At 56.6% G+C, this 27,549-nt stretch overlaps 4 protein-coding genes across 6 annotated transcripts; 3 read left to right on the forward strand and 1 right to left on the reverse strand.

The window, feature by feature from the left end:
* Nucleotides 1-1,530: 1,530 nt before the first annotated feature.
* LOC132337617 (uncharacterized) lies at nt 1,531-3,797 on the reverse strand. The gene is made up of 3 exons (XM_059866381.1): nt 3,657-3,797; nt 2,268-2,322; nt 1,531-1,917 (listed from the first exon to the last, which is right to left on the reverse strand). The coding sequence occupies exons 1-3, from the start codon at nt 3,795-3,797 to the stop codon at nt 1,838-1,840; spliced, it is 276 nt and encodes a 91-aa protein (XP_059722364.1). The 3' UTR covers nt 1,531-1,837.
* Nucleotides 3,796-4,612, forward strand: LOC132337618 (proline-rich protein 18-like). The gene is made up of 2 exons (XM_059866382.1): nt 3,796-3,957; nt 4,127-4,612. Exons 1-2 carry the CDS (start codon nt 3,796-3,798, stop codon nt 4,610-4,612), a joined length of 648 nt encoding a protein of 215 aa, XP_059722365.1.
* Nucleotides 4,613-5,227: 615 nt separating this feature from the next.
* WDR81 (WD repeat domain 81) lies at nt 5,228-17,591 on the forward strand. Of its 2 annotated transcripts, none has more exons than XM_059866314.1 (11): nt 5,228-5,363; nt 6,148-9,699; nt 9,920-10,027; nt 10,542-10,732; nt 12,484-12,674; nt 12,896-13,061; nt 13,190-13,355; nt 13,658-14,356; nt 14,512-14,657; nt 14,834-15,013; nt 15,893-17,591. In XM_059866314.1, exons 2-11 carry the CDS (start codon nt 6,156-6,158, stop codon nt 16,217-16,219), a joined length of 5,718 nt encoding a protein of 1,905 aa, XP_059722297.1. In that variant the 5' UTR covers nt 5,228-5,363; nt 6,148-6,155; the 3' UTR covers nt 16,220-17,591. The 2 variants fall into 2 exon arrangements, with proteins under 2 accessions (XP_059722297.1, XP_059722298.1); XM_059866315.1 differs by having other exon boundaries at nt 5,239-5,363; nt 6,145-9,699.
* Nucleotides 17,592-18,521: 930 nt separating this feature from the next.
* SERPINF2 (serpin family F member 2) lies at nt 18,522-26,013 on the forward strand. Of its 2 annotated transcripts, none has more exons than XM_059866321.1 (9): nt 18,522-18,657; nt 19,653-19,710; nt 20,364-20,420; nt 21,298-21,715; nt 21,987-22,130; nt 22,285-22,488; nt 23,340-23,482; nt 24,068-24,272; nt 24,957-26,013. In XM_059866321.1, exons 2-9 carry the CDS (start codon nt 19,657-19,659, stop codon nt 25,280-25,282), a joined length of 1,551 nt encoding a protein of 516 aa, XP_059722304.1. In that variant the 5' UTR covers nt 18,522-18,657; nt 19,653-19,656; the 3' UTR covers nt 25,283-26,013. The 2 variants fall into 2 exon arrangements, with proteins under 2 accessions (XP_059722304.1, XP_059722303.1); XM_059866320.1 differs by lacking the exon at nt 18,522-18,657 and adding an exon at nt 19,093-19,227.
* The last annotated feature ends 1,536 nt before the right edge of the window (nt 26,014-27,549 follow it).

Genomic DNA, 27,549 nt, shown 5'->3' on the forward strand with positions numbered 1-27,549 from the left:
CAGGGACACTCACTGGCAGCCCAAACCCCCTCTGGTTGGAGTGCAGGACAGCCAGAGCCTGAGCCCTCTGCCCAGCAGGGGAGATCCTGCAGTGCTGGTTTTGTGTTGAACACCCAAACCTGTCCTCTGGCACCTCACACTGAAATACAATACAAAATGTTTTACATTTCCTGACCTCACAGGTTCGGTGCTTCTGCTCAGAGCAACTCTCTGCTCTGAAAGAGCCACATCTTACCCAGGAAAGAGCTGGGTTTCAGCAGCACAGGTTGTTCCTTCATGCCAGGGAAGGTGCAGAGCACACCATACACATCAATCTGTGCTGCAGAAGAGGGGGAGCACGGCCCAGGAGCTGCTCCTCCCTGCCCTCAGGCACCCTCCACCCCTCACCATCACTTTCTGCCCCCCAGTGCACTCCAGGATGTGTTGGGCACTGAGCAGGTGCCAGCTGCTCTGCATGGACTTGCAGCAGGGCAGCTGTGGTGGAAGAGACAGGCTCTGCCTCGAGCTGGAGGAACTGATCCAAGGGTGTTCAGCAGTCCCACCCCCTCTGGGTGACAACCACCCCAAAAAAGCTCAGCTCCTTGTAACCATCAGCAAGAACACACCAAGCACAGCAGCTTTATGTAAGAAGGAAAGACCCCAGGACAACAAGACTTATTCTACTTCTACCACTTAATGGACACCAGGCCACTTTCTGTGCTTTGCTGGGTGCCAAAGTTTGGGAGCAGCCCTGCCTTGGGCAGCTGGAGCCTGGGCAGGCAGATTAAGTTGAGATTGTGCAGACATTTCAGCACAGGGCTGTTCCTCCCTGCCCGCCCTCGGAGCTGGGATGAGCTGTGCTCTTGCTGGCAGGCTCTGAGCAGCAATGCCTGGACACTCCCCTGCTTCCCATTCACCAGGACAGCCTGGGAGCTGCTGGTCCTGGTGTGCAGAGGCTCCCTGGAGCTCTTGCTGTGCCCATGGAGCTCCCTTCTCACTCAGTGCAAGGCAGGGGCTCCTCTAGCCCTGGAGAGCAGCTTCCAAATTCCTTCCAGGGCAGTGCTGTGCTTCTGTTCACCAACAAACCAGAGCCCGGACCACAGAAGAGCCCAATAAAGTTCACCACGGCCCCTCTGAGTGCTGCTAGCTCCAGAATACCCGGAGCCCTGGCACTGCTGGGTGTCCCCCCAGGCCAGAGGCTCCGGGAGCAGCGTCCAGGGCCGTGTGTGACTCGCCCTGAGTCACCCCTGCCCGGTGGCCCGGCCCCACCGCGCCCGGCCCGCCCCAGCCCGCTCAGGGCAGCGTGGGTGTGCAGCCAGCCCTCTCCCGGGCTCCATCCCACTGCCTGCCATGCCATGCTGCAGGGATCATCCAGCTCCTGAGCCCAGCAGCAGGGCAGACCTGTGCCCAGCCTTTGGCTCAGGACAAGCCCAAGGCACCTGAAGGATTGACCCCTCCAGCAGGGTGGCATCACTGGGGACACAGATCTGGTGCTGTGTCCCCTCCTGATCCAGGCAACCCACGGGCAATAAACTTCCTAAAACTGAACAGTTGAGCAAAACAACCTTTAATGCTTCTCTCAGTCTCCTCCCAGCTCAGTGCCACCCCACTGAGGGGTGGGGGGGACACAGTTTGGAACACTTCTGGCACAGCTGCCTACAATCCTCCAGCCAAGGCTTTGTCTGGAGGCTCCACGGAGACTTTCTTCATCCTGGTCACGCTCATCCTCAGCCCTCCAATGCACAGGGCTCTGCAGAGTGGCTCATCCTGGTGGCTCAGGGCATGGCTCTGGCTGGCATCCAAGGTCCCAGTGACGAGAAGAGAGTGGCTACATTCAACAGTTCTTCAACTGGCAGCTTTAGCTACTGGAGAAGGACATAAAGCTTGCCACTGAAGAACTGGTGCTGGTTAGCCAGGAGCAGGGTGGCACGGCAGCACCTGGGAAGGGAACACACAATTTCAGAGCCAGGATTGAACTGTGCCCAGCTGAGCTGTCACCCACAGCAGCTCCTCCCCCTCCTCACAACACTGACCTATTGCTCTGTCCTCCCCCCAGGGACACCCCCCCATCCAAGGAAACCCAGAGGCAGCCCTGAGCTCAGCTCTCCCCATCCCTCCCCGCTCCCAAAGCGGGTGGTGCCTGAGCTCCAGCACCTGCAGCCAGCCCTAAACCACAGGGAACAGGCAGGGAAACCCAAGGCCGTTTCTGCTGGAAAATAAGAGATAAGGGCAGCTCCTCGGGCAGGGAGGCCACTGCAGGTGGGGGTGACGGCGTTCCCAGGGCTCACCTCGGGCATCCATCACTGCTGGCAGGGTCCCACCTGGACGGGAGCCAGCTGCTTCCTGACGGGGAAGACACTCGGTCAGGCGGCTGCTGCCGAGCTCCGGCAGGGGAATTTCGGGCAGGCGGGGCAATTTCGGGCAGCTCAGCCCCTTTCTGAGCTGTTTTGTTGGAGGGCGAGGACGCCAACCCCAGGGCTGGTGTTGGACGCCGCTGCTTCCCCTCTGACCCCAGAAAAATCCATTTTCTACAGCACGCAGCGCTTTGGCTGCTAGGGATGGAGTTTTGGGAACCTCCCGGGAAACCGGGCACGGTGGGGGACAGATGGCAACGGGAAACCCCCGGGGGCCCACCACAGCATCCTCCCGCCAGCGTCACCCCGAGGGCACTGCGGAGCCCGGCTGGCCCCGGGCCTGGGCGGGCAGCGGGGGCGGCCGGACCCCGGTGGGTGCTGCGGGGCTTTCGGTGCGGGGCCGGTGGCCGGGGCGCAGCGGCGGCGGCGGCGGGGCCCGGCGGGGATGCCGAGCATTCCTGGCGTGCCGGGTACATCTGGTCCGGATTCCAGCGAGCTGGTCCCGGCCCTGCTCCACCCCCGCCGGCCCGTGAATCAGCACCCGCCGCTGAAGCCACCGGCCCCGCCGGCACCGGGGGCCCCGCCAGCACCGGGGACCGACAAGGGGGGGGCCCTGTCGGTAACGGGGCTCCCACCCAGCCCTTCTCAGCACTGACGGACCGCAGCAGCTCCGGGAAGGGCCCCGGTGGCAGCTCACCCCGCTAGGAAAGAACGCTGTGCCCCCAGCCGGTGCCCCTCTCCTGGTATAACCGGGTCACCCCCACCCCCCCCAGTGCCTCTCCTCTCGGTAGAACCAACTCCCCCCTCCCTCCTAACGGAGGCAGCTCCCCCCACGCCGCTCCACGGCAAAGCCGCTCCCTCCGCTCCCTCCGGGACACCCCACCGCCCTCCCGGCCCTCTGCCGCCCGGGATGCTCCGCTCCGTGCCCATGGCGGGGAGCGGCCGCGGGTCAAAGTCTGCCCAGTCCGGTCCCGGAGTGAAGGTCACCCCCGGGGCGGCCACCGCCCGTCGCGGGGAGGCCCCGGCCGCAGCCCCGCCCGCCCCACCGGGACCCTCCGGCGCGGGAGCCGCGCAAGGGCCCGGACCCAACCCCCCCTGCCCGCCCCACCGACACCGGGGGCGAGGCCGCCCGGCCCAAGGCGGCGCCGCGGGGCCCGGCGAAGGACGCCCCGCGCCGCACCCCCCACGGCCGCCCTGCCCCGGGGGAAGGTGACCTTCCCTAACGGGGCACGGCGGGGCCCCTCAAGCCCCGAAACGCCGAGGGCGCCGCGCGGGGCTCCGCCACCCGAACCGCCCGACCCAGCGCGGTACCGGCGGACCCACCTGCGCGGCTCGGCCGGGCCCGACTTGGCCCGGCGCCGGCGCCGCCGCCCCGCCGGTGCCGCCCCAGCCGTACCCGGTGCCGGTGCCGCCGCCTCCCCCCGCCGCGCGCCGGCTCCGTCCCGGATCAGCTGGCGGAGTCATGACGCAGCCGCCCCCGGCCACGCCCCCCAGCCACGCCCCCGGGCCAATCGCCGCCGGTACCGCCGCCGAGCGCTGCACCCGCCCCAGCGCCGGGATTGCCACCCGCTCCCGCCAATGGCGACCCGGCGCGAGCAGCAGCTCAGCCAATAGGAAGGTGAAGGCAACGCTCTGCCCCGCCCACCCCCCGAGGGAGAGCACGGCTCCCACCCCGCCGGGCGGCGGTTGCCTTGGGAACGGACGGGGCCATCCCGCCGCGGGGCACGCCGGGAGTTGTAGTGCGGCGTGGTGCTCCCGGCGTCCCCCGCGTGCTGTGAGTTGGCATTTTCAAGCGGGTGAAGGGGCGGCGGGGGCAGGGCGGCTCCGAAGGGGCTCGACCCTTCCGTGGGCCCCGGGCGGGGCGTGGCGCTGCTGCGGGCACGGCCCGGCCGCCCCCGCCCGCCCTCGGGCGGTGCCTCCCTGTGCCGGGGCTGGTGACACAGCCCCGATTCCGAGAAGTTGCTCTAAGTCTTCGACCAATCAGAAGTGAGCGCTCTCCGCGAGCACCAATGGGCGGGCGCGGGGGGCGCGGCCGCGAGAACTCGGCTGACCCCGATGACTTGGCAGCGCCGCGCGATGACTGGACAACTTCTTTAAAGGGGCCGCGCCCGCCGCGGGTGCCGGCGGGGGAGAGTGCAGCGCAGCGGCGGCCCGGCCCGAGCAGAAGCGCTCACCCGCTGCCCCGCCGGCGCTCCCAGCGCTGCCGCTCCCGCCCAGGGGGACGAGGGTCGGAGCTGCCGTGCCCCTTTAAGGCCGTTTCCTGCCCTTCGTCCCAGTAACAGCTGATTGCAGCGGGCCAGAGCCGGGAGGCCAATCGGCGGCCGCCACGTCCCACCCACGTGACTCCCACGCGCCGCCGCGCCATGCGGCGCTGCCCGGCGGGAGCCCCCGGCGCCCTTAAAGGGGCCGCGCGCGGTACGGCCGCCCATGGCTGTCACGACCGTGTGCCCCGTGGGTACCGCCGCACCCGCCGCTACCGGAGGCCCGGCAACGCCCGGGCGGCGGCGGAAGGACCCGGCTCGGCTCATGGGCACCGGGGCCGGGCAGCTCCCGTAGCGTGCGGTGCCTCGCGGGGCAGAGGGCGGCAGGGTCCCGGGGCGGCGGGGCTGGAGCTACCCCACTGCCCCACACCGGCTGCCCCGGGCACTCACCTGCCGCCGGTGGGGTCCGCCCGCGGCGGGTGAGGACCCCTTTAAGACCGGCTGCCTCGTCAGCGCGGCTCGCCGGCTCCAGCTGACAGCCCGGGGCGCCTCTGACGTCACTGTGACGTCACGCCCCGTCGCCGCGTCACGCGCCGCCGCTGCCCATGCCCGGCCCCGCGCCCCGGCCGCGCGCGCCCGCCCCGGCCCCCCCGCCCCGCGGCCGCTGGAGGGAGCCCGGGCACGGCCCCGCGGGGGCCCGGCGGGCAGCGCGGCCCGGCCCCCCCCGCGCACATGGCGGCGCGGCGGCCGCATGTGACCGCCGTCACCTGACCAACATGGCCGGGGCCGCCCCCGCCGCCGCCCGCCGCGGCTGAGCCGCCGCCGCCAGGTAACGCGGGGCCGCCGGGGTGGTGAGGGACCCCACGGGGGGATGAGGGCTCCCCGGAGCGGCCCTCGGGGCTCAGCCCGGCTCTGCGGTTCCTCCTGCCGTAGCGAGGGCCCCGAGGGGCCGGGGCCGCTGGACCGGCCGTGGCCGTGCTCGGTGCCGGGTCCGTGCTGGGAGCATCGCCTGAGTGTCCCCCGTGGCCCCTCTCCGGGCCCTCAGAGGTCCCTTTGTGTCCCCAGTACGGGGGTAATGCTGGCGATGCCCTCGTGTACCCCCTCCTGCTGCAGAGGAGCCGTTGTGTCCCCACTGCCAGCCCTGGGGCTGCACATGTCCCCCTCCATATCCCATCGTGGTCCTTTTCACTTCTCGGGGCTGTGAATGTCCCATTGTGTCCCTCAAGCCTGGGGCTGAGCAGGTGCCATCCCGTCCCACTCCCTGGCTGTGGATGTTCCATTGTGCGTCCCCCCCCCCCCGCGACCCTGGGCCTGCAGAGGTCCTGTAATGTCCCTTCCCCCAGCACCTGGGTGTGCTAGTACCCATCATGTCCCCATCGTGTCGCTCTGCCAGGGGCTGTGGGAGCCCCACCATGTCACCCTGCCAGGCTGCAAAGGTCCCACCTTGTCCCTCTCCACCCCCACACACAGGCACAACAACCAAACTCCTCAAACCATCTTTTTTTTAACCCGAGTTCCGATGGGGAAGTGATACTTGCTGCTCGCTGGGACGGGCAGGGCAGTTCTGTGCTCTGCTCACTCACAGCCTGTCTGGGCCACCTTTCTCCCAGCAGAATCCAGCATGGAAGGCTTCCTGCAGAGCGTGGAGAAGGACCTGAACATCGACCGCCGGCAGCTGGCCCCCGAGAGGACCCACGTCACCGCCTTCGTGCCGGCCAAATGGCTGCAGAGCCTCAAGGAGCGCCGGGCGCTGCCGCCGGCCTGCCCGCGGCCCGAGGGGCTGAGCGAGGTGGAGCTCAGGACGTTCCTGCAGCACTCGGTGCAGAAACTCCCGGCGGGCTGGACACGGGTGGAGATCCACGGGCTGCGCAAGGCCCGCCTGGGCTACCCGCTGCGGGTGGCACAGCCCCCCGAGCAGCGTGGTGGCAACGTGGACACCCTGCATGGCTTCATGCAGAGCGTGGCTGCCCAGAACTACCACAACCTGTGGGGCCGGGCTCACGGGCTGTACGCGCGGCCGTACCGGCGCCCGGACGCGCCGCCCACGGTGCCGGCACTGGACGCGCTCAGGGCTGCCTTGCACAGAGCCTACGGCTGCCCCGTCCTCCAGCTGGGCAGGAACGTGCCTGGCACGTCCCCCGCCAAGGAGAGCGTGACCAAAGGGGCGTCCTTGTGTCCCAACGTGCTGCAGGCTGAGGCGCTGCTGGAGTCGGCTGACATGTTGTATATCATCTACCCCTATGTGCAGTACTGCCTGCATGACGTCGTGACCTTCAGCCCGGCCAAGCTCACCAACAGCCACGCCAAGATCCTCTTCCTCCTCTTCCACGTGCTGCAGGCCATGAGGGCTTGTCACCAGGCGGGTTTGGCTTGTGGAGATTTCTCCCTCCGGGATGTGGCTGTGGATGAGAAGCTGTGCAGCCGGCTGCGTGTGAACTTCAGAGGGTACGAGGGACTGGGGGAGGAGGATGAGGAGAATCTGGAGGGTGGTCTGGAACGAGAGAGCAAGCAAAGCTGTGTGCAAAGGCAGGAGGTGACGTGCAGTGCCTGCCAGAAGGACCTCCGAGACCTGGTGTTGCAGTGGGTGCACGGGCAGGTCAGCAACTTCGACTACCTTATGCGTCTGAACAGCCTGGCTGGGAGGAGAATGGGAGACCCCAATTACCACCCAGTTCTCCCGTGGGTGGTGGACTTCACTACCAAAAACGGCAAGTTCAGGGACCTGAGGAAATCCAAGTTCCGTCTCAACAAGGGGGACAAGCAGCTGGACTTCACCTACGAGATGACCAAGCAGGCGTTTGTTGCGGGGGGCTCGAGTGGGGAGCAGCTCCACGTCCCCCATCACATCTCAGACGTCCTCTCAGATATCACCTACTACGTGTACACGGCCCGCAGGACACCCAAGGCAGTGCTGTGCTGCCACGTCAGGTCCCAGTGGGAGCCCAACGAGTACCCAGCCAGCATGGAGCGCATGCAGAGCTGGACACCTGACGAGTGCATCCCAGAGTTTTACACAGACCCCTCCATCTTCCGCTCCATCCACCCGGACATGCCCGACCTGGATGTGCCGTCGTGGTGCAGCTCCTACGAGGAGTTCATCCAAGTTCACCGCATGCTGCTGGAGAGCAGGGAGGTCTCCCAGGACCTGCACCACTGGATTGACCTCACCTTTGGCTACAAGCTGCTGGGGAAGGATGCAGTCAAGGAGAAGAACGTCTGCCTCCACTTGGTTGACAACCACACGCACCTGACAACCTACGGGGTCGTGCAGCTCTTTGACCAGCCCCATCCCAGGCGCATGGTGGGACTTGCCTACACTCCTGCTGAAGCTCCAGCCATTGCCAGGCCTCTGCTCCAGAACATCCGTGAGACCGTGGTTTTGGAGGACATCCAAGGCCAGGTGACAGATGCAGTCAACGGGCTGGTCCTGGAGGCTACTCCCAGTGAAACCACCTGGTCTGGGGAGAAACCCATGGCTGGTGAGGATGATTTGGAGCAAGGCACGGAAGCTCTGGATTCCATTTCTGCTCCTGGGAGAGCCGCTGACCAGCCCTGTGCCACTGTGCCTCCAGCACAGCCCTCCACCCTCCCTGCTTATGTCACCGAGGGCAAATCCTCAGGGGTCCGACCGCTCCGTCGGAGCAAGGCAGGGGCTGGGGATCAGCTGGACATGAAGATCACACTTCCTGAAGGCTTCAACCCCCTCCAGGCCCTGGAGGAACTGGAGAAACTGGACAATTTCTTGGTTAAAGGCTTAAGCAGCGAGATGCAGCTGATGGAGCAGCCGTGGGAAGAGCCACCCTTGGGTCTCTCAGACCTCTTCCAGAGGGACATGCAAGCTCTGGGCATCCTGGTAGCTGAGATTATATTTGCACCGAGGCTTCGTCCTTCCAAGCCCGACGCGTCGCTGTTGGAGCGGTTCCTGATGGTGAGGAACCTCTGCCGTTACCATCCCAAGGAGATCCCGGCCCCGCTGCAGCACGTGCTGCACGTCCTGCTGCAGCTGAGCGTGCCCGTGGAGAAGCTGCTGAAGAGCAGGCTGGGCAAGGGTGCAGTGCAGTTGTTTGAATACAAACCCATCTCCCAGGGCCTCCCCCCACCCTGTCCCACGCAGCTCCTCAGCCCCTTCAGCTCCATTGTCCCCTTCCCCACCTACTTCCCTGCTCTGCACAAGTTCATTTTCACCTATCAGGCAAAGAAGATCGAGGATGAAGGGCAAGGCCGGGAGCTTGTTTTCCAGCTGTGGCAGCAGCTGGAGGGGATCCTTGCTGAAATCACTCCTGAGGGCCTGGAGATTCTTCTGCCTTTCATATTATCTCTGATGTCCGAGGAAAACACTGCTGTCTACGCAGCGTGGTACCTCTTTGAACCCATAGCTAAATCCCTGGGGCCCAAGAACGCCAATAAATACCTGCTGAAACCCCTGATCGGAGCCTACGAGACACCCTGCTCCCGCCACGGCAGGTTCTACCTGTACACAGACTGCTTTGTGGCCCAGCTGATCGTGCGCCTGGGGCTGCAGTCCTTCCTCCTGAACCTGCTGCCCCACATCCTGCAGATCCTCGTGGGCATCGAGAGCTCGCGGGAGGAGAGCAAATCCTTCCTGGGCACCGCTGAGGACGATGAGAGCAGAGGGGAGAGCCCGGTGTCATGCGTGTTTGGGGAGGAGATCAAGATGGATGTGGAGCACAGCTCTGCTGCACTCGACCTCCTGGACTACACCTCTGGGGTCAGCTTCCATGACCAGGCCTACCTGCCCGAGGGTGAGGACTTCCAGAGTGGCCTCTACGTCGGGGAATCCCTGCAGCCCCAGGAGCAGGAATTGCTCAGCATCGGCCGGCTGAGTGACAAGAGCAGCGCCAGCGAGGTGTCCCTGGGCGAGGACAGACCTGCAGATGGGGACTCCCAGAAGGACAAGAGCAGCTTGAAGTCCATGGACAGCAGCCAGGACCTGAAGCAGAGTGAGGAATCGGAGGAGGAGGAAGAGGAGCACGAGGAAGAGGAGCAGGAGGATGCGGTGGTCGATGCGGAGCTGACGGTGGTCGTGGATGCTGCTGGGGCCTCTGTGGATGTCACCCTGGCTGATGACAGCAGCGAGCCAGAGGATGGGGAGGGAGAGGAGCTGCCAGATCATTCTGATGACAAAGAGCAGACCATACTGCTGGGTAAGACCCTGCCAGTGTCCTGGCTGTTGGGCAGAGCCTGGTGAGAAGCAGATCCAGATTTGGGGGTGTTTGTTGGTCCCAGCTTGGGGACAGTGATGAAACCAAGGTGAGAGGCCAGGACTGCACGTGTCTCTGAGAGTCAGGGTTGGGGCAGCAGGGGCTGCTAGACTGTTAGATAGCTAATCTGTGCTGTGTCCTTGGGGCTGCTGTTGTTTTGCAGACACAGCCTGTAAGATGGTGAGGTGGCTCTCGGCCAAGCTGGGCCCGACCGTCACGTCCCGCTTCATCGCCAGGAACCTGCTGCGGCTGCTCACGTCCTGCTACGTCGGTAATGCCTCCCCAGGGTCCAGGGTTGTGGTCTTTGTGAGGGACTCCAGGACGAGGGGAGAGATGGGAATCTGACTCCATGTTCTCAGAAGGCCGATTTATTATTTTATGATATTATATTAAAAAATGCTATATTAAAACTATACTGAAGAAATAGAGGAAGGATACATCAGATGGCTTAACAAGAATAAGAATAAAAACCTGTGACTCCTCAGAGTCACACAGCTGATGGTGATTGGTCATTAAGTCTACACAATTCACATGGAACCAATCAAACATGCACCTGTTGGTAAAGAATGTCCAGACCACATTCCAAAGCAGCAAAACACAGGAGAAGAGAATCAGATCATTATTATTTACATTTTTCCCTGAGGCTTCTCAACTTCCCAGGAGAAGAAATCCTGGCGAAGGGACTTTTCAGAAAATATGATGGTGACACAGGGTGGGCTGTTCCCCGGTCTGTCTGCTTGGGTGTGGCTGCTGCTTCAGCTCATGATGTGTTTTTCTCTGGGCAGGCCCCACCAGGCAGCAGTTTGTACCGAGCAGCGATGAGAACAGTCCCCTGAGCACAGGAAATATCTACCAGAAGCGGCCCGTGCTGGGAGATCAGGTGTCCAAGCCAGTGCTGGCCTGCCTCGTGCACGTGGCATATTTGTATGGAGAGCCTGTCCTCACCTACCAGTACCTGCCCTACATCAGCTACCTGGTCAGTATTGCCTTTTTCTCCTCTCTGCTGGGGCAAGAGCTGTGTCCAGGCACAAAGGGAAGATGTAAAAAAAATAGTCCAGCCTCACCAGGAGCTTCTTGTGTATAAACTGAGCTTGGCTGGGCTCTGGCTGGGCCAGTACGGGCTGAGCAGGGCAGGAGAGGCACTTTCACCCCCTGCCACAAGCTCCAGACTGCTCCCAGCAAAGCACACAGCTCTGCTCATACCCTTCTTTCACTGTCAGACCTTGTGAAAGCAGAGAAAAAGCATTTATTCTGCTTTTCTGTGCCCAAACGGAGCTGGCACAAGGGTGGGGTTGTGATAACAGGCAGGAGGAGCAGCTTGTGCTGCTGTGAGATTGCTGGAGTGAGTGTTCACAGAGGTCTGTGTGGGTAGATAGGGCTGAACTGGGGGGAGACCAACAGGTTTTCAACTGAATAAAAAGCCCTGGCAAGCAAGGCTCACCAACTTTTCAGCTTGAGGTTCATAGCAAGAAGGAAATGTATAATGCAGCTGGTTGAAAAACTCAATTTTTCATTAAAAAGAAAAAGGGTTTGAATGTTTTAAACAGGCTTATTTTTCATATTGTTCCCTCTTTAGTGGTTGTAAACACTTTGGTTATGGATTCTCGTTTAAATGGAAAACTTCAGTAGCTTTCTGATAATTTAAACATAGAGGAAAAGAGGCCACAGCTGTTCATTTAAAGAAAACAAAAAGGCATTGTCAGTTTTTCCAGTGTTGAAGGGGAGATTTTTCAGGGGAAAAAATCCCATTTTTCAGCAAAAATCATTCTCCACCCAGTTGCAATCATAGCTCCAGCTGTTCTGCTTTGCTTTCCTAAGCTCATTGCTTGGGGGCACAGAGGGGATTAAATACCCCTGTGAAACAGCATTTGGCAACCTGATACTGGAGCCATGGAACTGGCGGGTCACAAATAGGATAAAGTCAATCCTTCTTGCAGGATTTGGCAGGGTGGCTATTTTGTGAGAGGAAGAGCCTCTGTGATGAGCTGGAAGATGGCAGGTGTACAAGAAATAGAGCAGGAACTGGGAATTGTCTGTGGGTTTTGTTACTGGCTCTCTTTTCTTGGGTGTTTGATTTGTCTAGGAGTTAGGAAATAGGACAATCTAGAAAGAAATATTTGAGTGTTGCTGCTGATGTTATTAACTCTTTGGCACTGCCATAACAGCAGCAGTACATTGTCAGCAGAAAAAGGATGTGCAGTTCTGCCTCATGAAATTGTTAGCAGCTGGATTTCTAGAAGTCAGCAGTGGGTTTGCCCATAATTTGTGTTTGGATATTTCATGCAAGGACTGTTCCTCTGCAGACTGTGGGGTGAAGACACTGATTTTTGCTTTTAAAATGTAAGGGTTTCCCCTTTCTCTGTGCTGGCAAATGATGCTCTGGAATATCCAGGGTGGTTTGGGCCAGTGTGGGGTGGTTGGTCTTGCTACTGAGCTTCCCATTTGTGGGGATGTTGTACTCTGCAGAGGAAATCTGTGAGCCTAGGGGTGTCATTCCCCATTTTCTGCAGGCTCATCTCTTGTGCTGATAGGTCCCTGTCAGTTTTTGGACTCATCCCTTTGGACACATTTTGCTGTTGAGATTCAGTGCTCAGGTTCCTCTTCCAGGAGCTGTGCCCAGCAGTGCTGTGCTGGGTTTGAGGCTGAGCTCAGGTGGCCCTGGGGTCACCTTTGCTGTGTCCTGCTGGGGAGGTGGTGGCCCTGGCACTGAAGGAGTCCCTGTCACAGGTTGCACCTGGTGGTGGCTCCGGCGGCGTCCGGCTGAACAGTCGGAAGGAGGCCGGGCTCCTGGCTGCTGTGACACTGACACAGAAGATTGTGGTGTGTCTCTCTGACACCACACTGATGGACATCCTGCCCAAGATCAGCCAGGAGGTGCTGCTCCCAGTGCTGGGCTTCCTCACTTCACCAGCTGTCGGGTAAGCGCTGCAGGATTGGCACAAAATCAGGGATTTGGGGATGGCTCTGTGGGGACATTGATGCTGCCAGGGCTGGGGGTGTTCCTGCTCTGTTGTGCATCTCCTTGCACTGGTGCACTGCTGAAAGCATTCTGGTAACACAGAAAAGGCAGGAAGCATGAGGCAGAGGATGGGAAAAAGGGATGTGTGGTGGGCAGGCTGGTCATGGATGTCCTCTTCAGTTTCCCCAGTGGAGCCCAGGCCCGTGTTGTCCTGTGTGTGAAGACAATCAGCCTCATTGCCTTGATCTGCCTGCGCATTGGGCAGGAGATGGTGCAGCAGCACCTGAGTGACACAGTGAGGACCTTCTTTGGGGCATTTTCGCTGCTGCAGGAGCTGCAGGACCAGGTCAGTGGTGTGGGAGAAGTCCTCCTGCACTTCTCCAGATGTGGGAATGTGATGGGCATACCTGGCTGTGTTTGTGTGGTAAGAGCATCTCATCTTGGGGTTTATCTGACCTTGTTTTTCTTGTCCAGGGGTTGACAGCAGAGTCACTGAGCAGCTGTGAGGTGCCAGTGATGGAGGTGCCCCTTTCAGATGGGAAGCTGCTGGCTCTGGATCCATCTGTGCTGGTGGAGTTACAGAAGGTGTTCAACCCTGAAATGGCCTACATCACCTACATCCCCTTCTCCTGCTTGCTGGGTATGCCTTGGCCACCAGCTCCAGGGATCTGTGAGGGAGCTCTGTGCTCTGGGCATGCGTGCTGGGTCTGAACTCCAGGGCAATCACAGCTCACAGGGCTGCTGGGGGGAGCCCACAGCTTCTACAGCATGGCTTGGGCTGAATCTTGGGTTGGGAGCCCTCTGAACTTCAGGCTGCCTTGGCTGGGAGCAGATGTAGCTGACTTGGGGGATGCTGTGGCCACATCCTTTATGGAGGGGCATGATGATGATGATGATGAGGACATTGCTTCCCTTGCAGCCACATTGTCCCTGTCTCCTCAGGTGACGTTATCCGCACGGTTGTGCCCAACCACTCTCTGGTTGAGAAGCTGGCCAGCCTCCACCTGGAGAACATGAACCCCCAGAACCTGCAGGCCGTTGGCCTGGAGCAAACACCGAGTGTGGTGGGCTCAGACCAAGACCCTCGAGGGGCTGAGCCCTTCTCCAGCCCCCAGGAGGACACTCACTCTGGCACTTTTGGCAGCGTCCTGGTGGGGAACCGCATCCAGGTGCCCGTGGACACGCAGCGGGAGGGTCTTGGCTTGCTCCACCTCAGTGCTGGCCCTGATGGATTCACTCCCAGCTCATCCAGCGAGGAGAGTGCCCTGAAGCAGGACCTGCCCCGCAGCACCCACATGCTCTGTGGGAACTGGCTGGCCTACTGGCAGTATGAGATCGGGGTGAGCCAGCACGACCCCCGCTTCCACTTCCACCAGATCAAGCTGCAGAGTTTCTCAGGGCACTCCGGGGCCATCAAGTGCGTGGCACCTCTGGGCAGCGAGGATTTCTTCCTGAGTGGCAGCAAGGACAAGACAGTGAGGCTTTGGCCTCTGTACAACTATGGGGATGGCACCAGCGAGGTGCCCCCACGCTTCACCTACGCCGAGCACAAGAAGTCTGTGTTCTACGTCAGCCAGCTGGAGGCACCGCAGCACGTGGTGAGCTGTGATGGCACCGTGCACATCTGGGACCAGTTCACAGGTAAGGAGGGAAAGGGTGAGGAGCTGGAGTGAGCTGGTCCAGCCCTTACAGGCAGAGGCTGCGCTGAGTTTGGGTGGCTCTTGTTAAAAACCAGCACAGGGCTGGTGATTTGCTGTGTGACTTGTCCTGCTGTAATATCTGTCATCTTTTCACAGGCAAGCTTCTGCGGACTTTTGATGAGTTAGACAGCAAAGTCCCCATCACAGCTGTGACCACCATGCCACCTCCCTATCACAGCATCTCTGTGGCCAGTGCAGACTCTGTGCTGAGGTTCATCGACCACAGGAAGCCAGGACTACAGGTAGGGACGTGGTGCTGAGTCACCTTCCTCCATCCCTCTGCTTAATGCTGGGATCACAGCTGGCCCAAAGCCCAGATCCCAAAGCCAGCTGTGATGGCTCCATGGGAACCAGCTTGTCCCTTGAATGCCAGCTCCCCTGAGCTTCCCCACCCCCAGCTGGAGTGTCTGTGTTGCAGCACGAGTTCCGCCTGGCCAGCGGCGTGAGCGCGGGGCTCATCCGCTGCCTGGCCGTGAGCCCCAGCGGCCGCAGTGTCATGGCCGGCTTCTCCTCGGGCTTCATTGTGCTGCTGGACACCAGGACGGGGCTCATCATGCGGGGCTGGCCTGCCCACGAGGGAGACATCCTGCAGATCAAGGTGAGAGGTTCAGCTGGGATCAGGGTGGGGCCTTATTGAGGCTCTGAGGCTGTGTGGAGCATCCTTCCTTCAGGGTTGTGTGCTCCATCCTTTGCAGTGTTCCTAAGGGGCTGCCCAAGTTCTCCTGCCCCGTGGTTAGTGCTGCTGCCAGCTGTTCTTGGTCCAGCTCATGCTGCCAGAGTTCAGCCCTCCTGGGTTTCAGTGCCTGCCAGGCAGGTCTGCAGCAGGGGCAGGGAGGAGTCATGGCTCCTGTGAAGGAGCAAATGTGTTGCTTTCTCCACGGGGCTTTGGGCTTCCCTGGGAGAGTGTTGCTCTAATGAGTAACTCTTGTCCATATTTACCCACCCCAGGGAGCAGTGCTGGCTCTCCAGTGTCCTCGACCCAAATGTGGATTAAACAAAGTTCAGCAGTGTGGCTTGTTTACCCTCTCACTAGCTCTGCTAATAAGCAGCTCCAGGCTTCTCCTACCCTCAGCAGTATTTTCAACTGTGAGAGAGCCTCCCAGTTCCTTCTCCTGAGAAGGAAATGGTTTTGCAGGTGATTTAGTGGAGAGGGAGACAGCATGGTAATCCCTGTACCCACTGCAGTAGCAACAGGTGATGAATGAGTTGTGTTGGGTGTCAGGCGTTGTTGAGAAGAGGCCCAGCCCATCTCTTGGAGGAGATTGCCAGCTACCAGAGCATGCTTTACCTTGCAGTGTCCACCCAAGGCCTTGCTAACAGGCTCAGTACCATCAGCTGCTTGGAAATGACTCTGACTGCCCTGAGGGATTGCACTGTGACCACTGGGTCACTGGCAGCCACCTGCTGTTCTCATGTGCAGCACTAGATTGTGAGTTTTTACAGAAACCCCTGTTCACTGGCCTTTCCTCTCCTGCAGGCTGCAGAGGGCAACGTGCTGATCAGCTCCTCCTCAGATCATTCCCTGACTGTGTGGAAGGAGCTGGAGCAGAAACCTTTGCACCACTACAAATCTGCCTCCGAGCCCATCCACGCCTTCGACCTCTACGGTAACGAAGTGGTCACTGGCACTGTGGCCAACAAGATCGGGGTCTACTCCATGCTGGAGTCCTCAGCCCTGCCCAGCAGCACCACCAAGCTGAGCTCAGAGAACTTTCGGGGTACATTGACCAGCCTGGCAGTGCTGCCCACAAAGTGCCACCTCCTGCTGGGCTCGGACAACGGCGTCATCCGGCTCCTGGCGTAGTGACCCCGGCCTGGCAGCCTCTGGCTGTCCCTGGAGCTGGAAGCCAGCAGCGTGGCTTTTGGAGGAGGCACAGTCAGATGTTTCTGAGCAGAGGATGCAGAGGGAGGTGTACTTGTTACGTCTCTAAGCTCTTTCTGTATCTTGAAGAAGAAAAAAAAAAGCCATAACTGAGAAACCTCCGCTGCTGCTGGGAGAGATATTGGGCGTTGTAGGTCACTGTCACCCCTGCAGAGAGGCCTGGAGCTTTCCTTACCGTGTGTGCCTGATCCCCAGGGGACTGTGAGCTGCCCTCCATAGGAATAGGGACCACAGGTACCCTCCCCCCTTCAGTTAAGGGGTAGGAGGTGCCCCTTGACAAAACACAACAGTTTAGCTACTGCCACCTGCACTTCCCCTCCCCTTCCTCTCCTGAACCACTGAACAGCCCCACAGGGATGGCAGAAGCTGGGTCTGGGAACTGCTGCCTTTGGGGCTGCATCTCCTCCTGTGGCTGGTGCTCAAAGCCCAGAGGAGGTGCTCTGTGAACTTCAGGTTCTGCCAGCTGAGTTAGAGCCTGCATGGGAGGAGGAGAGGCTCAGCAGAGCCCTTCTGCTGCCGTGCTGGCTCCAGGGCAAGGACTGGAATGGAAGGCAGCCAAGGCACAAGCCCCATCTGCCCTGCCAGTTCCTGTCAGAGTGGGCTGCTGCAAAGGGGCAGACTGGGGTGGGAATGTGACTCTCTAAGGAGGTCAGAACGAAATAACTAGATGCTTCCATGGGGATTTTGGCTTCTGGAGCAGTGGGGTAGGGCTGTTGTTGGTTCCTACCCCAGCATCCCATGATGATGTAAGGGGTGAGGAATGCCATGTGTGCTGTGCACTGGCATCGATCCTCAATAAATCCTAATCCTCTCCTCCGTGCTGCTCAGGCTCCTGGGGAAGACAGGACAGCAAAAAGGTGCTCAGTTTTGGGCCCTCCTGCCCTTGTAGGGTGAGAGGCGGGAGGCAAGAATGCAGCATGGTCTCTCTTTGACCTTCCCTTTGGGACAGCACTGTCTGTTCCCACCCCAGAGGCACAGAGGATGCTCTTTGCCCCACCAGTAGGAGCAGTTTCCTCTCTTCTATGTCAGCCCTTTTCCCATCCATCCTTCAGCCTAGCCAGAGCCAGTATCAGGGGAGTGGGAAGCTCTTGGGCAGAGGAGGAGCCTGCTGTGGGCTGTCCTGGGAGGGGAAAGGGCTTCCATCCAGCTGCCAGCTGCAGGGAGCTGGGGAGGTGAGTGGTTGGCCAGTGCTGTCCTTCCCTACCCAAGGGGAGCTCTCAGTCCCGTGTTGCCTATTAAGCATTTGCAATAGATGTAAATATTTACTTCTAATATACTCTTTGAAAGAACTGCAGAGCTCTGTGTGTGTGTGTGTGAGCTCTGTGCTGGAGGGGCTGGGTGTGCTGCCTGCAGCTCTCCTGCTGCTCAGCCCAAGTGACACCTCCTCCTTCCTGCTCCTCTTGTGCTCTGGGGGAGCCCTGGATGTAGGACAGGACTCTGCTGCACAGGATTTGCTTTCCAAGGGAAAGTAGCTCCCAAATGTGGTTGGAGAGCTCACATCTGTCACTCACTGTCTGGGTGAGCTTGGAAACCAAGAGTTCCTGGTAGGAGTGGAGTGGAAGATGCTGTTGGTGCTCCCTGCTGGCCCTCAGTGACTCCTCTCCCCCTGAGGACACGGGCAGGGGCAGGAAGGATCACCATCACTCCTGCATACAGCACAAATCCACCCAGGGCAGCTCTGCTGGAGTTCTGCCCCTCCCCAGGACTGTTCCTCCGTGCCCCAGCAGTGTGTGCATGCCCTGGGCACTGGGACCAGCTGCCCTGGAGAGCTCTGGAGCGTGCTGTGCCCCAGGGGAGGGAGCAGCTGCTCTTGGCTCAGCCCAGCCTGGCCATCAGAGCCTGCTGTGTGCAGCCACAGCACCCTGGGCACCTGCCCTCTGTTAGACCAGCAGCACCAGGGACTCCAGGAGGGAAGAGCTGGGGGTTTCAGCAAAGGAAATTCCCAAACCAGACAGCCCTGTGGCAATAAACACTGAGCCCTGCATTTTCACTGAAGTTCATGAATTAAAGAGAATATTCCTAGCACGGGGAGTGAATGCAAAGTGGAGCCACTTGCAAATTACTCCTGCTGGTGGGAGGTTTGGATCTGCTAAACTCAGTGGTAAGGTTGTCTTGAAGGTACAGCAGCCCAGAAGTGTGTCCCCATCTCCAAATGCACCAGAGATTCACTCCTCTCCCCCAAAGAAATGTTTACCCGGATGCTGTGGGTCAATATTTGCCTGCCAAATTCTCAAACAGGGGGTGGTGCTGAAGGTCACTGCTGGGAGGGGGGGCTGGACTCGAGCTCTGTGTGCCCCATGCAGAGCTGCTGGACAGGCTAAAGCAGCTGCCAGCTCCAACGTGGACATCAACAGCCTCAGGTAAGGCACAAATCAAAGGATTTGACAGAAATGAAGGCTCCTGCAATGGCCCTCTGGGAGAGGGGGGTGAATTTGGCAGAGGGTTAAAGGATGGGCACCACCAGGGAGGAAAAGGGATATTTGGGATGGAGGAAAGGGAAGAGTGAACTGGCCTCAAGTTATCTCCTGCCAGTGGGCTCTCAGCCCAGCAGTTCTGGGTGAAGTAAGGACTGCTTGGAGAGTGGAAAGCAGCCCCAGGAATTAAATGTGGACACCATGCAGGGGGCAGGGCTTTGGCGTGGGGGTTTTATGAGAAGGAAAAGGTATTTTATTTCTGTCTGAAAGGGAAAAGTGGCTGTGTGAAGCGTTGGCCAGGGAATGGGTGGGGTTTCGCTGTGACCCTGGAAGCCCTGTCCACACTGGAACTGGAGCACGGAGCGGGGAGAGGCGGGGTTTGCCAGCAAAGGGGGAAGAGGAGTGCTGGGAAGGGGAGGACTCCCCCTTCCAGGACATAATGCTGGGAAACTGCTCTGGTATTGCACTTCATACCTGCAAATTCCCTCCCAGACAGCACTTGCTGAGCACCCGCAGGTCAGTAGCCCTTCTCCCAAGAGCCTGGGGCACAGCTGAGGATGCTGTGCCTGTATCCCCGTGGTTTCCATGGGAAAGGAGCAGAATGGCTCTTGTCTCCTTCCAGAGGCACGGTGTGTGCAGCACTGATTAGGGAAATGCCATTTGCAATCCAGAGAAACCAGGGCAGCAGGGTCAGACAGGCAGGATCCAAGCCCAGCCTGGCTGTGGCTGTGAGCCCCTGCTCCTCTCTGATTTCCCTGCCTTGGCACCAGACCCAGGAGCCCTGTGGTGTTTCTTTGCAGCATTGTTCATCTCCCTATTGCTTTCCACGAGCTCCTGTGCCAACCTGTTTGGCCAGGTTGATAATTTTCTCCCTGTAGACCTGAATAGGCTGAGCTGGCAGCTGGAAATAACTCCTCTCTTGGCTGGTCCTTGTGTTCCAGGAAAATGGGGTTCCTCTGGGGGCTGCTCTGCCTGGCTGCTCTGCACAGCCTCCCAAGGGTAAGTTGCTGCTCCAGCAAAGAGCAAGGGAAGTGTGGTGGCTCCCTGGGCCAGACCATGGGGCAAATACCACCCAGAAAAGCCCTGGAAGGCAGATTGGTGGAGGATACTGCTGGGGGGTTCACCAGCAAGGTTTCTAATCTTTCACCCAGCTCAAATAGTTGTGGATGTTCTTATTTTCATTCAATATTTATAATATTATATATAATATTTTCAGTATTATTCATATTTCTGTAGAAACTTTTCTTTTGGAACTTGACCTCAACTGTATTTGGTGACCGTGACCTTCAGGAGTTAACAGGAACTTTTTGAAAAGCAGGTTTTTCCTCCCCCCCACTTTTAAATCTGGATCCCTGTCAGAACTGAGATTGCAAAACCCCACTGCTCACTCTCAAAAGGATCCATTCTTTTGTGCCAGACTGGCCTGATCCCTTTCTAAACAAATCCAGTGTTTGCAGTGTCTCCCAGCTGCTCCTCACTTCCACCTGCCCATGTCAGACCCCACCACCCCTGGGTCTGCACCCCAAAATCCTGCCCTGGCTGTGCCTTGTGGGGACTGCTACAGCCAGGGCTGCAGTGGGAGCAGGGAAGACACACTCAGGAAATTCAGAGGGACCTGATTCTGGTTTTTTGTTGATTTTTTTCCCCCACAGCTGGCACATGCCATTGACCAGCAGCGTCTCTTCCTGGACAAGGATGGGAAGCTGAGGGTAAGCACTGACAGGTTCCACCCAAGGGGGCTGAAGTTTTGCAGTTTTTCCTGAGAAGGGATGAGCCCAGGCAGTGCCAGTGCCATGAGAAAGTCCATCTTTCTGCAGGCTCTACTCCCAGCTGCTCCAGTGCTCTGCTCCTTCAGGTTGGAAGCTCCACCCTAAATAAGAGCAGAGTGTGGAGTTAACATCAGTGTGGTGTGTACAGGGGCTGGCAGGTGGATGATTCAATTTCTGATTGATAAGGAAAGGTAAGGGAAACCACCAGCTGTGAGGATGACAGGGAGAAAGACCTGTAGCTGATCCAACCCATTGAGCCTGGGCTGTTTCAGATCATGCAAATGTGAGGAGAGTAGTGGCAGTGCTAAAGGCTAAAGCTTACAAGAGTGGAAAATGAGGAAATTTAGAGAGAAGAAGAATGGAATAGAACACACAGGTCAAGAAAACACAGATACCTGGAGGGGGAATTGAGCCAAACTGGATCAGGGCTGTGACAGCAGCAGAAGGGGTGACCAGCGTGAGGCAGGTGGGCACTGCTAAAATGTGTGAGGGGAGGAGATGAAATCAAGGCTGAGGATGATGGATCTGTAAATGCTGAAGGCACAGGACATGTGCTGAGCTGGTGATGAGTCTTGCCCTCAAGCTTTCCTGAGAGCAAGCAGAGGAGGAACCAGACCCTGGGTCCATTTTCACAGAAGACAAGACCTCTTTTCCAAATCTTTATCCTCAGAGTTAAAGGGAAACTGAAGCAAAACCACCACCAGAGTGAGCAGTCCAGCTCTGCCCAGTTTTGTCAGCCCACTGAGGTGTGCAGTGAAAGCCCATGGGGGTGTCACTGTGCTCTTGCTTTCCCAGTGCTATCCTTGTTTCTCCCCAGGATGTGAAAAGTGCTGGAATTGCACAGTGGGATTTGCCAGAAGCCATCCCAGCCCTGCCAGAGGGAAAGATGGTAGAATTTAGTTATGACAGCTTCCAGGAGAATGATGGACCCATGTCAACATTCCCCACCACCCTGCCAGACACGAGGCATGACTGGAACTCAGAAGATGAAGCCGTAACTGGGGCTGGGGGTTGTCATAGGAAGAAATCACCTGGGGAAAATGCCTCTTCTGAAAAGGAAGGAGAGGCTGGAAATAAAAGCTGTGAGATGACTTGGAAGAAGAGCCAGAGGCTGGCAGATGGCTTGATGAGATTCAGCATTGATCTCCTGAGAGAGGTGGAGCTGGAGTCCAACAGAACCAACGTGATCCTGTCCCCCTTCAGCATCGCCCTCGCCTTGTCTCACCTGGCCCTGGGTAATTCTTAGTGGCAAAGCCACCATTCCCTGCCCTTCCCCAGCTCCTCTCCCAACCAGATGCAAATGAAATACAGTCCCTACCACTTATCCTTGCTGCTGCAGCTTTAATTAGGCATGATTACAATTGAAGCTGCCCTCTGAGGCTCCGACTCTCAGATTTCTCCAGCCTCTTTTGTGAGGCACAGCGTGTTTCTAACAAGAGGCAGCCAGAGGAACATCCCTGTTTTCCACTCCATGGGCATGAGACCTAACAGGGATTTGATTTTTAGGAGCAGAAAATCAGACAGAGAAGCATTTGCTGGAGGTGATGCACCTGGAGTCAGTGCCCTGCCTCCACCAGATGCTGGGCACCCTTCGCAGGAGGCTCACAGAGTCCACCCTCAGCCTGGGGTCACGTCTGTACCTGCAGAAAGGTGAGAGAGGGGGCTGGACTGGTGTAGGACAAACCTCCCAGTCACAGAGAGTGATGGAAGCACCCTGGAGACATCAATTTCCCCTATTTCCTCCTCTTGGGGAGTGTCATATCATGCTGAGCAAACCTTTTCCATCATTCCTCCCCTTTGCCAGGGTTTGAGGTCAAAGAGAAGTTCCTGGAAGATTCAGAGAAATTCTATGGAGCAAAGCCCAAGACCCTTTCTGGGATCAGTCAGGACGACCTCATGGCCATAAACAACTGGGTAAAGGATGTCACTCATGGAAAAATTCCCTCCTTCCTCCAGCAGCTCCCTCAAAACACAGTGATGCTGCTGCTCAATGCCATCTATTTCCACGGTGAGCTCCACAGGCCTTCCTCATTTTTTCAAGAGGAAATAGTTGGAACTCCAGTTTTCTGCAAGCCCTGTAGCTGAACAGCCTCTCCTCTCCTCGCTTCCTGCTAGGCAATCTGCTTGTTCTTGTGCATCTGCTGTTCCTCTTGCTTAGATTTCTTTACAGTAATAATTCCCAACTGCTTCACATGTGCTAAAAATGTTACTTGACAGCAGAGCCAGGACACAGCAGGTGGGACCTGCAGTATCTTTGCCTCCTGCTTCAGGATCCCAGGCAGTGGCACATCCCTGCTCATCTACTCAGTGATCTTAAAGGTCTTTTCTAACCCAAATGGTGAACCAGGTCGTTTGCAGCTCTGCACACCCACCACAGAGCTCAGAGGCAGCTTCTGTGGATTCCTCTCTGACTACAGCACAGTGGTCGGCCACATCTTCCTTTTTGAATTCCCTGAGGGCTGTGCACAGACCAAACACTTCCAGTGTAAATCTACAAACGTTTTACCTTGGTCTTGGAGCAGTGCTTCCCCCTCTGCAGCACAGAGGCAATACTCCCCATTTTTCAAAGCACAAACATAGTTTCTTTTATCTCCATAGCCTTCAGTAGTCTCCCACGCTGAGGCATGAGGATTAATCCATGTTCTTTTTGTTATTCCATAGTTTCTCTCTGGATGATAAGAGTTTCCTGCTGTTAGGGCTCTTCCAGCCTTGGTACTGACTTCTCTTCTCTGTATTTTCATTTCCCTGGTCACTATTGGCCTTGTTAGAGAACTCAAGATTGGAGGAGTGTCAGCTCAGCATTTTCTGGTTTTCTACTCAAATTTAACTTCATCACTTTCAAAACTTTTATTTTTACAGGGTTTTGGAAGAATAAATTTAATGCAAGTTTCACTGGGCCAGATGTGTTCCACCTTGACAATGAGTTTGTGGTCCCAGTTGAGATGATGAAAGCCCACCAGTACCCCCTGAGCTGGTTTACTCTGGAGTCCCAGGATATTCAGGTAGGGATCTCTCAGGAGTACAGTAGATTTTCCCTGGAATTTCCTCTTGCTGTGGTATTTTACTAACTGCAAGCAGTCCCTCCAAAAAAACAATTTTTTTTTTTTTTAAACAGGCATAGCACACAAAAATTTAATAATCATTCTTTGTCCTTGCTTCCAGCAAGAATGTTGAAACTTCACTTTTAATCTCTAGGAAAAACCACAAAGAGATATTCTGACTAACTGGGAATTAATAGAATTTTAAAGCCCTGAGTTAAAGACAAAGGAGGAAATATGGAAAGGAATTCCCTCAGACCATGTGCTGTTGGAGTTTTTCAGAATCCAAAGTGGGGCAAGCTTGTGGGCTTTCACTCTGCCATGTGCTCAACCTTTACCAGCCAGTGGCTAATACTAAAATCTAAAGCTGTTACTCCAACAAATTCTCCTCTGGAGAAATCAGATCCCTTCTTCTCACCAGGCTGTTTTCATCTGGGAGCAAGAGTGGCCCTGTAGACCAATTAGAAAAAGACTAAATTAAAATGAAATTAAATTTGTGGACTTCCCTTCCTTTTCCCTGAATCCTTCTCTGGTTGGTTTTATTTCCAGGTGGCCAAGTTTCCCTTCAAGAGCAATGTGAGTTTTGTGGTCATTGTACCAAACCACAACTCCAGGGACACCTCTCACGTGCTGGAGAACTTCCCTTACAAACAACTGTGCAGGCTTTTCCCCAGAGAGGTGCCCACCACGGTGAAGATCCCCAAAATAAAGTTGGACTACCAGCTGGAACTCAACCAGGTTCTCAGCCAAATGGGTAAGGCCTCTGGCAGGGTTTGCACAGAACAAGATCAGTCTGTTCGCTGACACCAAAAGCTGCCACCCTTGTTTCTAAAGCTGTGCCTCACAGCTTGCTCCAGAACTCCAAACTCTCCCAGCTCTTCTTCCTCTCCTCCTCCTTACTCCTTGCTTGCCTGGCACCAAATGTTTTGCTCCAACAAGATGATACTACAGAGAATTCACAGCTTCTCACAGCCATTACGAGTTCTTCCTGTTGTAGCCAAGACCAACTTCCCCCGTGCACCAATCTCAGTCTCTTACTTTGTCATTTCATTCAGTGTCCAGGACATGGAAATTGCCAACAGAGAAAATGCAGATCACAAAACCTGGAGCTGAAATAAAACACCAGGTGCTGCCTTTCCAGATGAGAATAATTTAAGAGTTCACATTGTTTTGCATAGAATTGCTTAAAAAAAATAATCTCTGTTGAAGTGTTTTCAACCTAGCTAGAAAGTCTTCAGACTTGCTGCTGCTTTTTAAGGATGACTTCAAGTTCTTACACTACTATTCTTAAACAGGTGGAATTTTTGTTTCTCTTGTCAGTTCTCCAGTCCTCCATGGTGGGCAGCACATGGAGCAACAGATCAGGGAATTGCTTTCTTCAGACAGCTTTGAGAAAACTCAGAACTCACAGCACCAACTTGGTCTCATTTCTCTGCAGGCCTCCAGGAGCTGTTCACGAGCCCCAATCTCCAGAAGATCACAGAGAAGCCTCTCTTTGTGTCCAGTGTACAGCACCAGGCCACCCTGGAGCTTAAAGAAGATGGGGTGGAAGCATCTGCTGCCACCAGTGTCATGCTGTCACGCTCAGTCTCTGCCTTCAGCCTCGACAGGCCCTTTATCTTCATCATCTTTGAGGATGAAACAGGGATCCCACTTTTTATTGGCAGTGTCCAGAACCCCAACCCAGATGCTGTTCCCCAGATCCAAGAGCCACAGGACTCAGGTGAAGCCGCAGATGCCGACAAGCACCGCGTGCCCAAATAACAGAGGGCACAGCTGAGTGTTCTGGGACTCCTGCCTGACCCTCTGGACCAGCTGGGAGAGGCCACAGGGGGCAATTCCTTGCTGTTTTCCTTTCCAGATCCCTAGAGACCAGTCCTGGGATTTTTTGAGCTTCTCCAAGCTGAGGCTCCCTTCTGTTGAACCTGAAAAGCTTGTTCTGCCTGGATTTCCCTTCCAGGGCTCTCAGTCATGGAAGGGAGACTTTCTTGTCCCCAGACTGTTATTAGAGTCTTCATTAAGATCTTATTAGAGTCCCCTGTAGCCTGGAATCATCATTAGCATCTGGCAGCTTGGACATCAGCCAGGGCTGTCTGAACGTGGCTCTTCCTTCCGCAGTTCCTGGGAACACGAATCCCTCCGTGTTCCTCTGAAAACCATCTGTGCCCACCTAGACAATGACCTCCAGAGCAACTGGACTAGAAACCAGTTGTCTTCTCTAGGATGAGTCACAGCCACTTCCAGGCATGGGTTCTTCTCAAAGATTCCCTTTTCCCACTCCTTGGCTATTTGGATCTGATGTAGGAGGCTCTGCTGTAGGAAACCCCTCCCTTTGGATCCTTCTTTCCAGCCTTTCTTCTACAGGCTGGGTAATTTTCCCTCTCCAGCCCTTCTTCTAGAGGCTGGGTAATGCTAGATTTTTCAAGGGATATTTTATAAAGTGTTTTTTAGTAATTTTTATGTTGGCAGAATAATAAAGAATAAAGCAGAAAGTATTTGCTGAAGGTGTTGTATTGAAGAACCCAGCAGAGAAATGGGAAAAGCACAGAGATTTAGTAATTGCAAAGATGGGGAGGAAAAAACTCTGGGCAGGACAGAAGAAAATAAAGGAGGGGCTGTGGCAAAGGATCTGCTTTTTGCTACACCTTGTCACAGGGAACAGCAGGGGCTGAGAGGTGAAATGGCAAATCTGTGAAGACTCTCCAAGGGCCAAGTCCAACAAGTTTTGGGCATCTCCCCTGGCAAGTGTGCAGGGGATGGATGCTCTCTGGGTCAGAGCTGGCTTTGTGAGATGGCAGAATTCCCTGAATCAGGGCATGAGCTCAGTGGCACAGGGTCAGGAGGGTTTGGCCTGTGAGCAGCAATGCAGGGATAAGCAAAGATGTAACCGCCCTTAACTTTTCTCTTGGGTAAAACCTGACAAATGCTGGGATCTGCTCAGAGGGTCAAAGGTGCTGATCTGGCATCTGTTACCTGTGATTTGTTCTTCACTGGGATGCTCCTGGCTCCACAGTGTCCATGCTGTGGATGGCTGGGACAGCTTCCAGGGAAAGGAGGAAAGATTTTGACATCTGTAGCTGATGTCACTGCTTTTGTTTTGGCAAAAGACAATGTCCTGTTACAGCTTCCCTTTGGTCTGAGATGGGTCCTTGTTCCAGTGCAGCAGTGCCCTAAATGCCCACGAGGCCCTGGCACAGATTGTCCAGAGAAGCTGCCCCATCCCTGGAAATGTCCAAGGACAGCTTGAACAAGGCTTGGAGCAACCTGGGATAGTGGAAGGTGTCCTTGCCCATGGCAGGGGGGCTGAAACAAGATGATCTTTAAGGTTCCTTCCAAACCAAACCATTTTATGATTCTATCAAGGAATTTTGGGGTCCCTCCACCCAACCAAGCCATCCTACCACTTAAAAATTACAGTCCTAACTCAGGAGTACTTCTGTGCAAAGCAAGTCCTGGCCATAGTGATTTCTGCTTCCAAACCCCCTCAGCTGCTGGGTGGAAAGGATGGTGCTGTGTTCTTGCAGAGCAGCAGTTAGAGAGCCCAAGGTCCATCCTTCTGGCAGTGTTTTCCTCTCTTGGGAAGGCTGCCTTCCCTCAAAGGAAGGAGCAGAATGCTTCTGGGAGCCTCCGTCCCTGAATAGTCTGCACCATCTGCTGGCACAAGAGCAGGACTGACTCACTAACCACGAATTTAGGGGATGCAGGCAACTTTGGGGAATGAAAAGTCCTGGCTCCAGCCTCCAATTATGCATTTCTTCCAGTCTAAAAGGGGAAGGATGGCCGAAGATAATGCCTACCCCTCTAACCAATGTCATGACACGAACCCTTCAGAAAGAGGCTGTAATTACAGAGCCCCACAATTTTAACAAGTAAACCCACAAGAATTCAGCCTTTCTTACTAGAGGGCACAGCTCTAGCCCACAGGGAACATTTTAGCTTATTTATTTATACAGATTCATTCCTAGCATTCAGAAATACCATTCCATGCCTTAGGTAAGTCTTCTTTGGCTACTGTAACCTCCCTGAATGCC

Source organism: Haemorhous mexicanus, chromosome 22, assembly GCF_027477595.1.
Source record: "Haemorhous mexicanus isolate bHaeMex1 chromosome 22, bHaeMex1.pri, whole genome shotgun sequence".
NCBI classification, from domain to species: domain Eukaryota; kingdom Metazoa; phylum Chordata; class Aves; order Passeriformes; family Fringillidae; genus Haemorhous; species Haemorhous mexicanus.

What these genes read in the sequence shown, in the direction of transcription:
- LOC132337618 (XM_059866382.1), top strand. Translation starts at nt 3,796, where the DNA reads ATGACGCAGCCGCCCCCGGCCACGCCCCCCAGCCACGCCCCCGGGCCA. An exon ending in CAGCCAATAGGAAGGTGAAG is followed by an intron (nt 3,958 to 4,126) that starts GCAACGCTCTGC and finishes GGCATTTTCAAG; the next exon opens with CGGGTGAAGGGGCGGCGGGG.
- LOC132337617 (XM_059866381.1), bottom strand. Translation starts at nt 3,797, where the DNA reads ATGACTCCGCCAGCTGATCCGGGACGGAGCCGGCGCGCGGCGGGGGGA. An exon ending in GGCCCGGCCGAGCCGCGCAG is followed by an intron (nt 2,323 to 3,656) that starts GTGGGTCCGCCG and finishes CTTCCCCGTCAG; the next exon opens with GAAGCAGCTGGCTCCCGTCC. An exon ending in AGCAGTGATGGATGCCCGAG is followed by an intron (nt 1,918 to 2,267) that starts GTGAGCCCTGGG and finishes TTCCCTTCCCAG; the next exon opens with GTGCTGCCGTGCCACCCTGC.
- WDR81 (XM_059866314.1), top strand. Translation starts at nt 6,156, where the DNA reads ATGGAAGGCTTCCTGCAGAGCGTGGAGAAGGACCTGAACATCGACCGC. An exon ending in CCCCTTCTCCTGCTTGCTGG is followed by an intron (nt 13,356 to 13,657) that starts GTATGCCTTGGC and finishes CTGTCTCCTCAG; the next exon opens with GTGACGTTATCCGCACGGTT. An exon ending in ACAGGAAGCCAGGACTACAG is followed by an intron (nt 14,658 to 14,833) that starts GTAGGGACGTGG and finishes TCTGTGTTGCAG; the next exon opens with CACGAGTTCCGCCTGGCCAG.
- SERPINF2 (XM_059866320.1), top strand. Translation starts at nt 19,151, where the DNA reads ATGCTGGGAAACTGCTCTGGTATTGCACTTCATACCTGCAAATTCCCT. An exon ending in ACAAGGATGGGAAGCTGAGG is followed by an intron (nt 20,421 to 21,297) that starts GTAAGCACTGAC and finishes GTTTCTCCCCAG; the next exon opens with GATGTGAAAAGTGCTGGAAT. An exon ending in CCAGGTTCTCAGCCAAATGG is followed by an intron (nt 24,273 to 24,956) that starts GTAAGGCCTCTG and finishes ATTTCTCTGCAG; the next exon opens with GCCTCCAGGAGCTGTTCACG.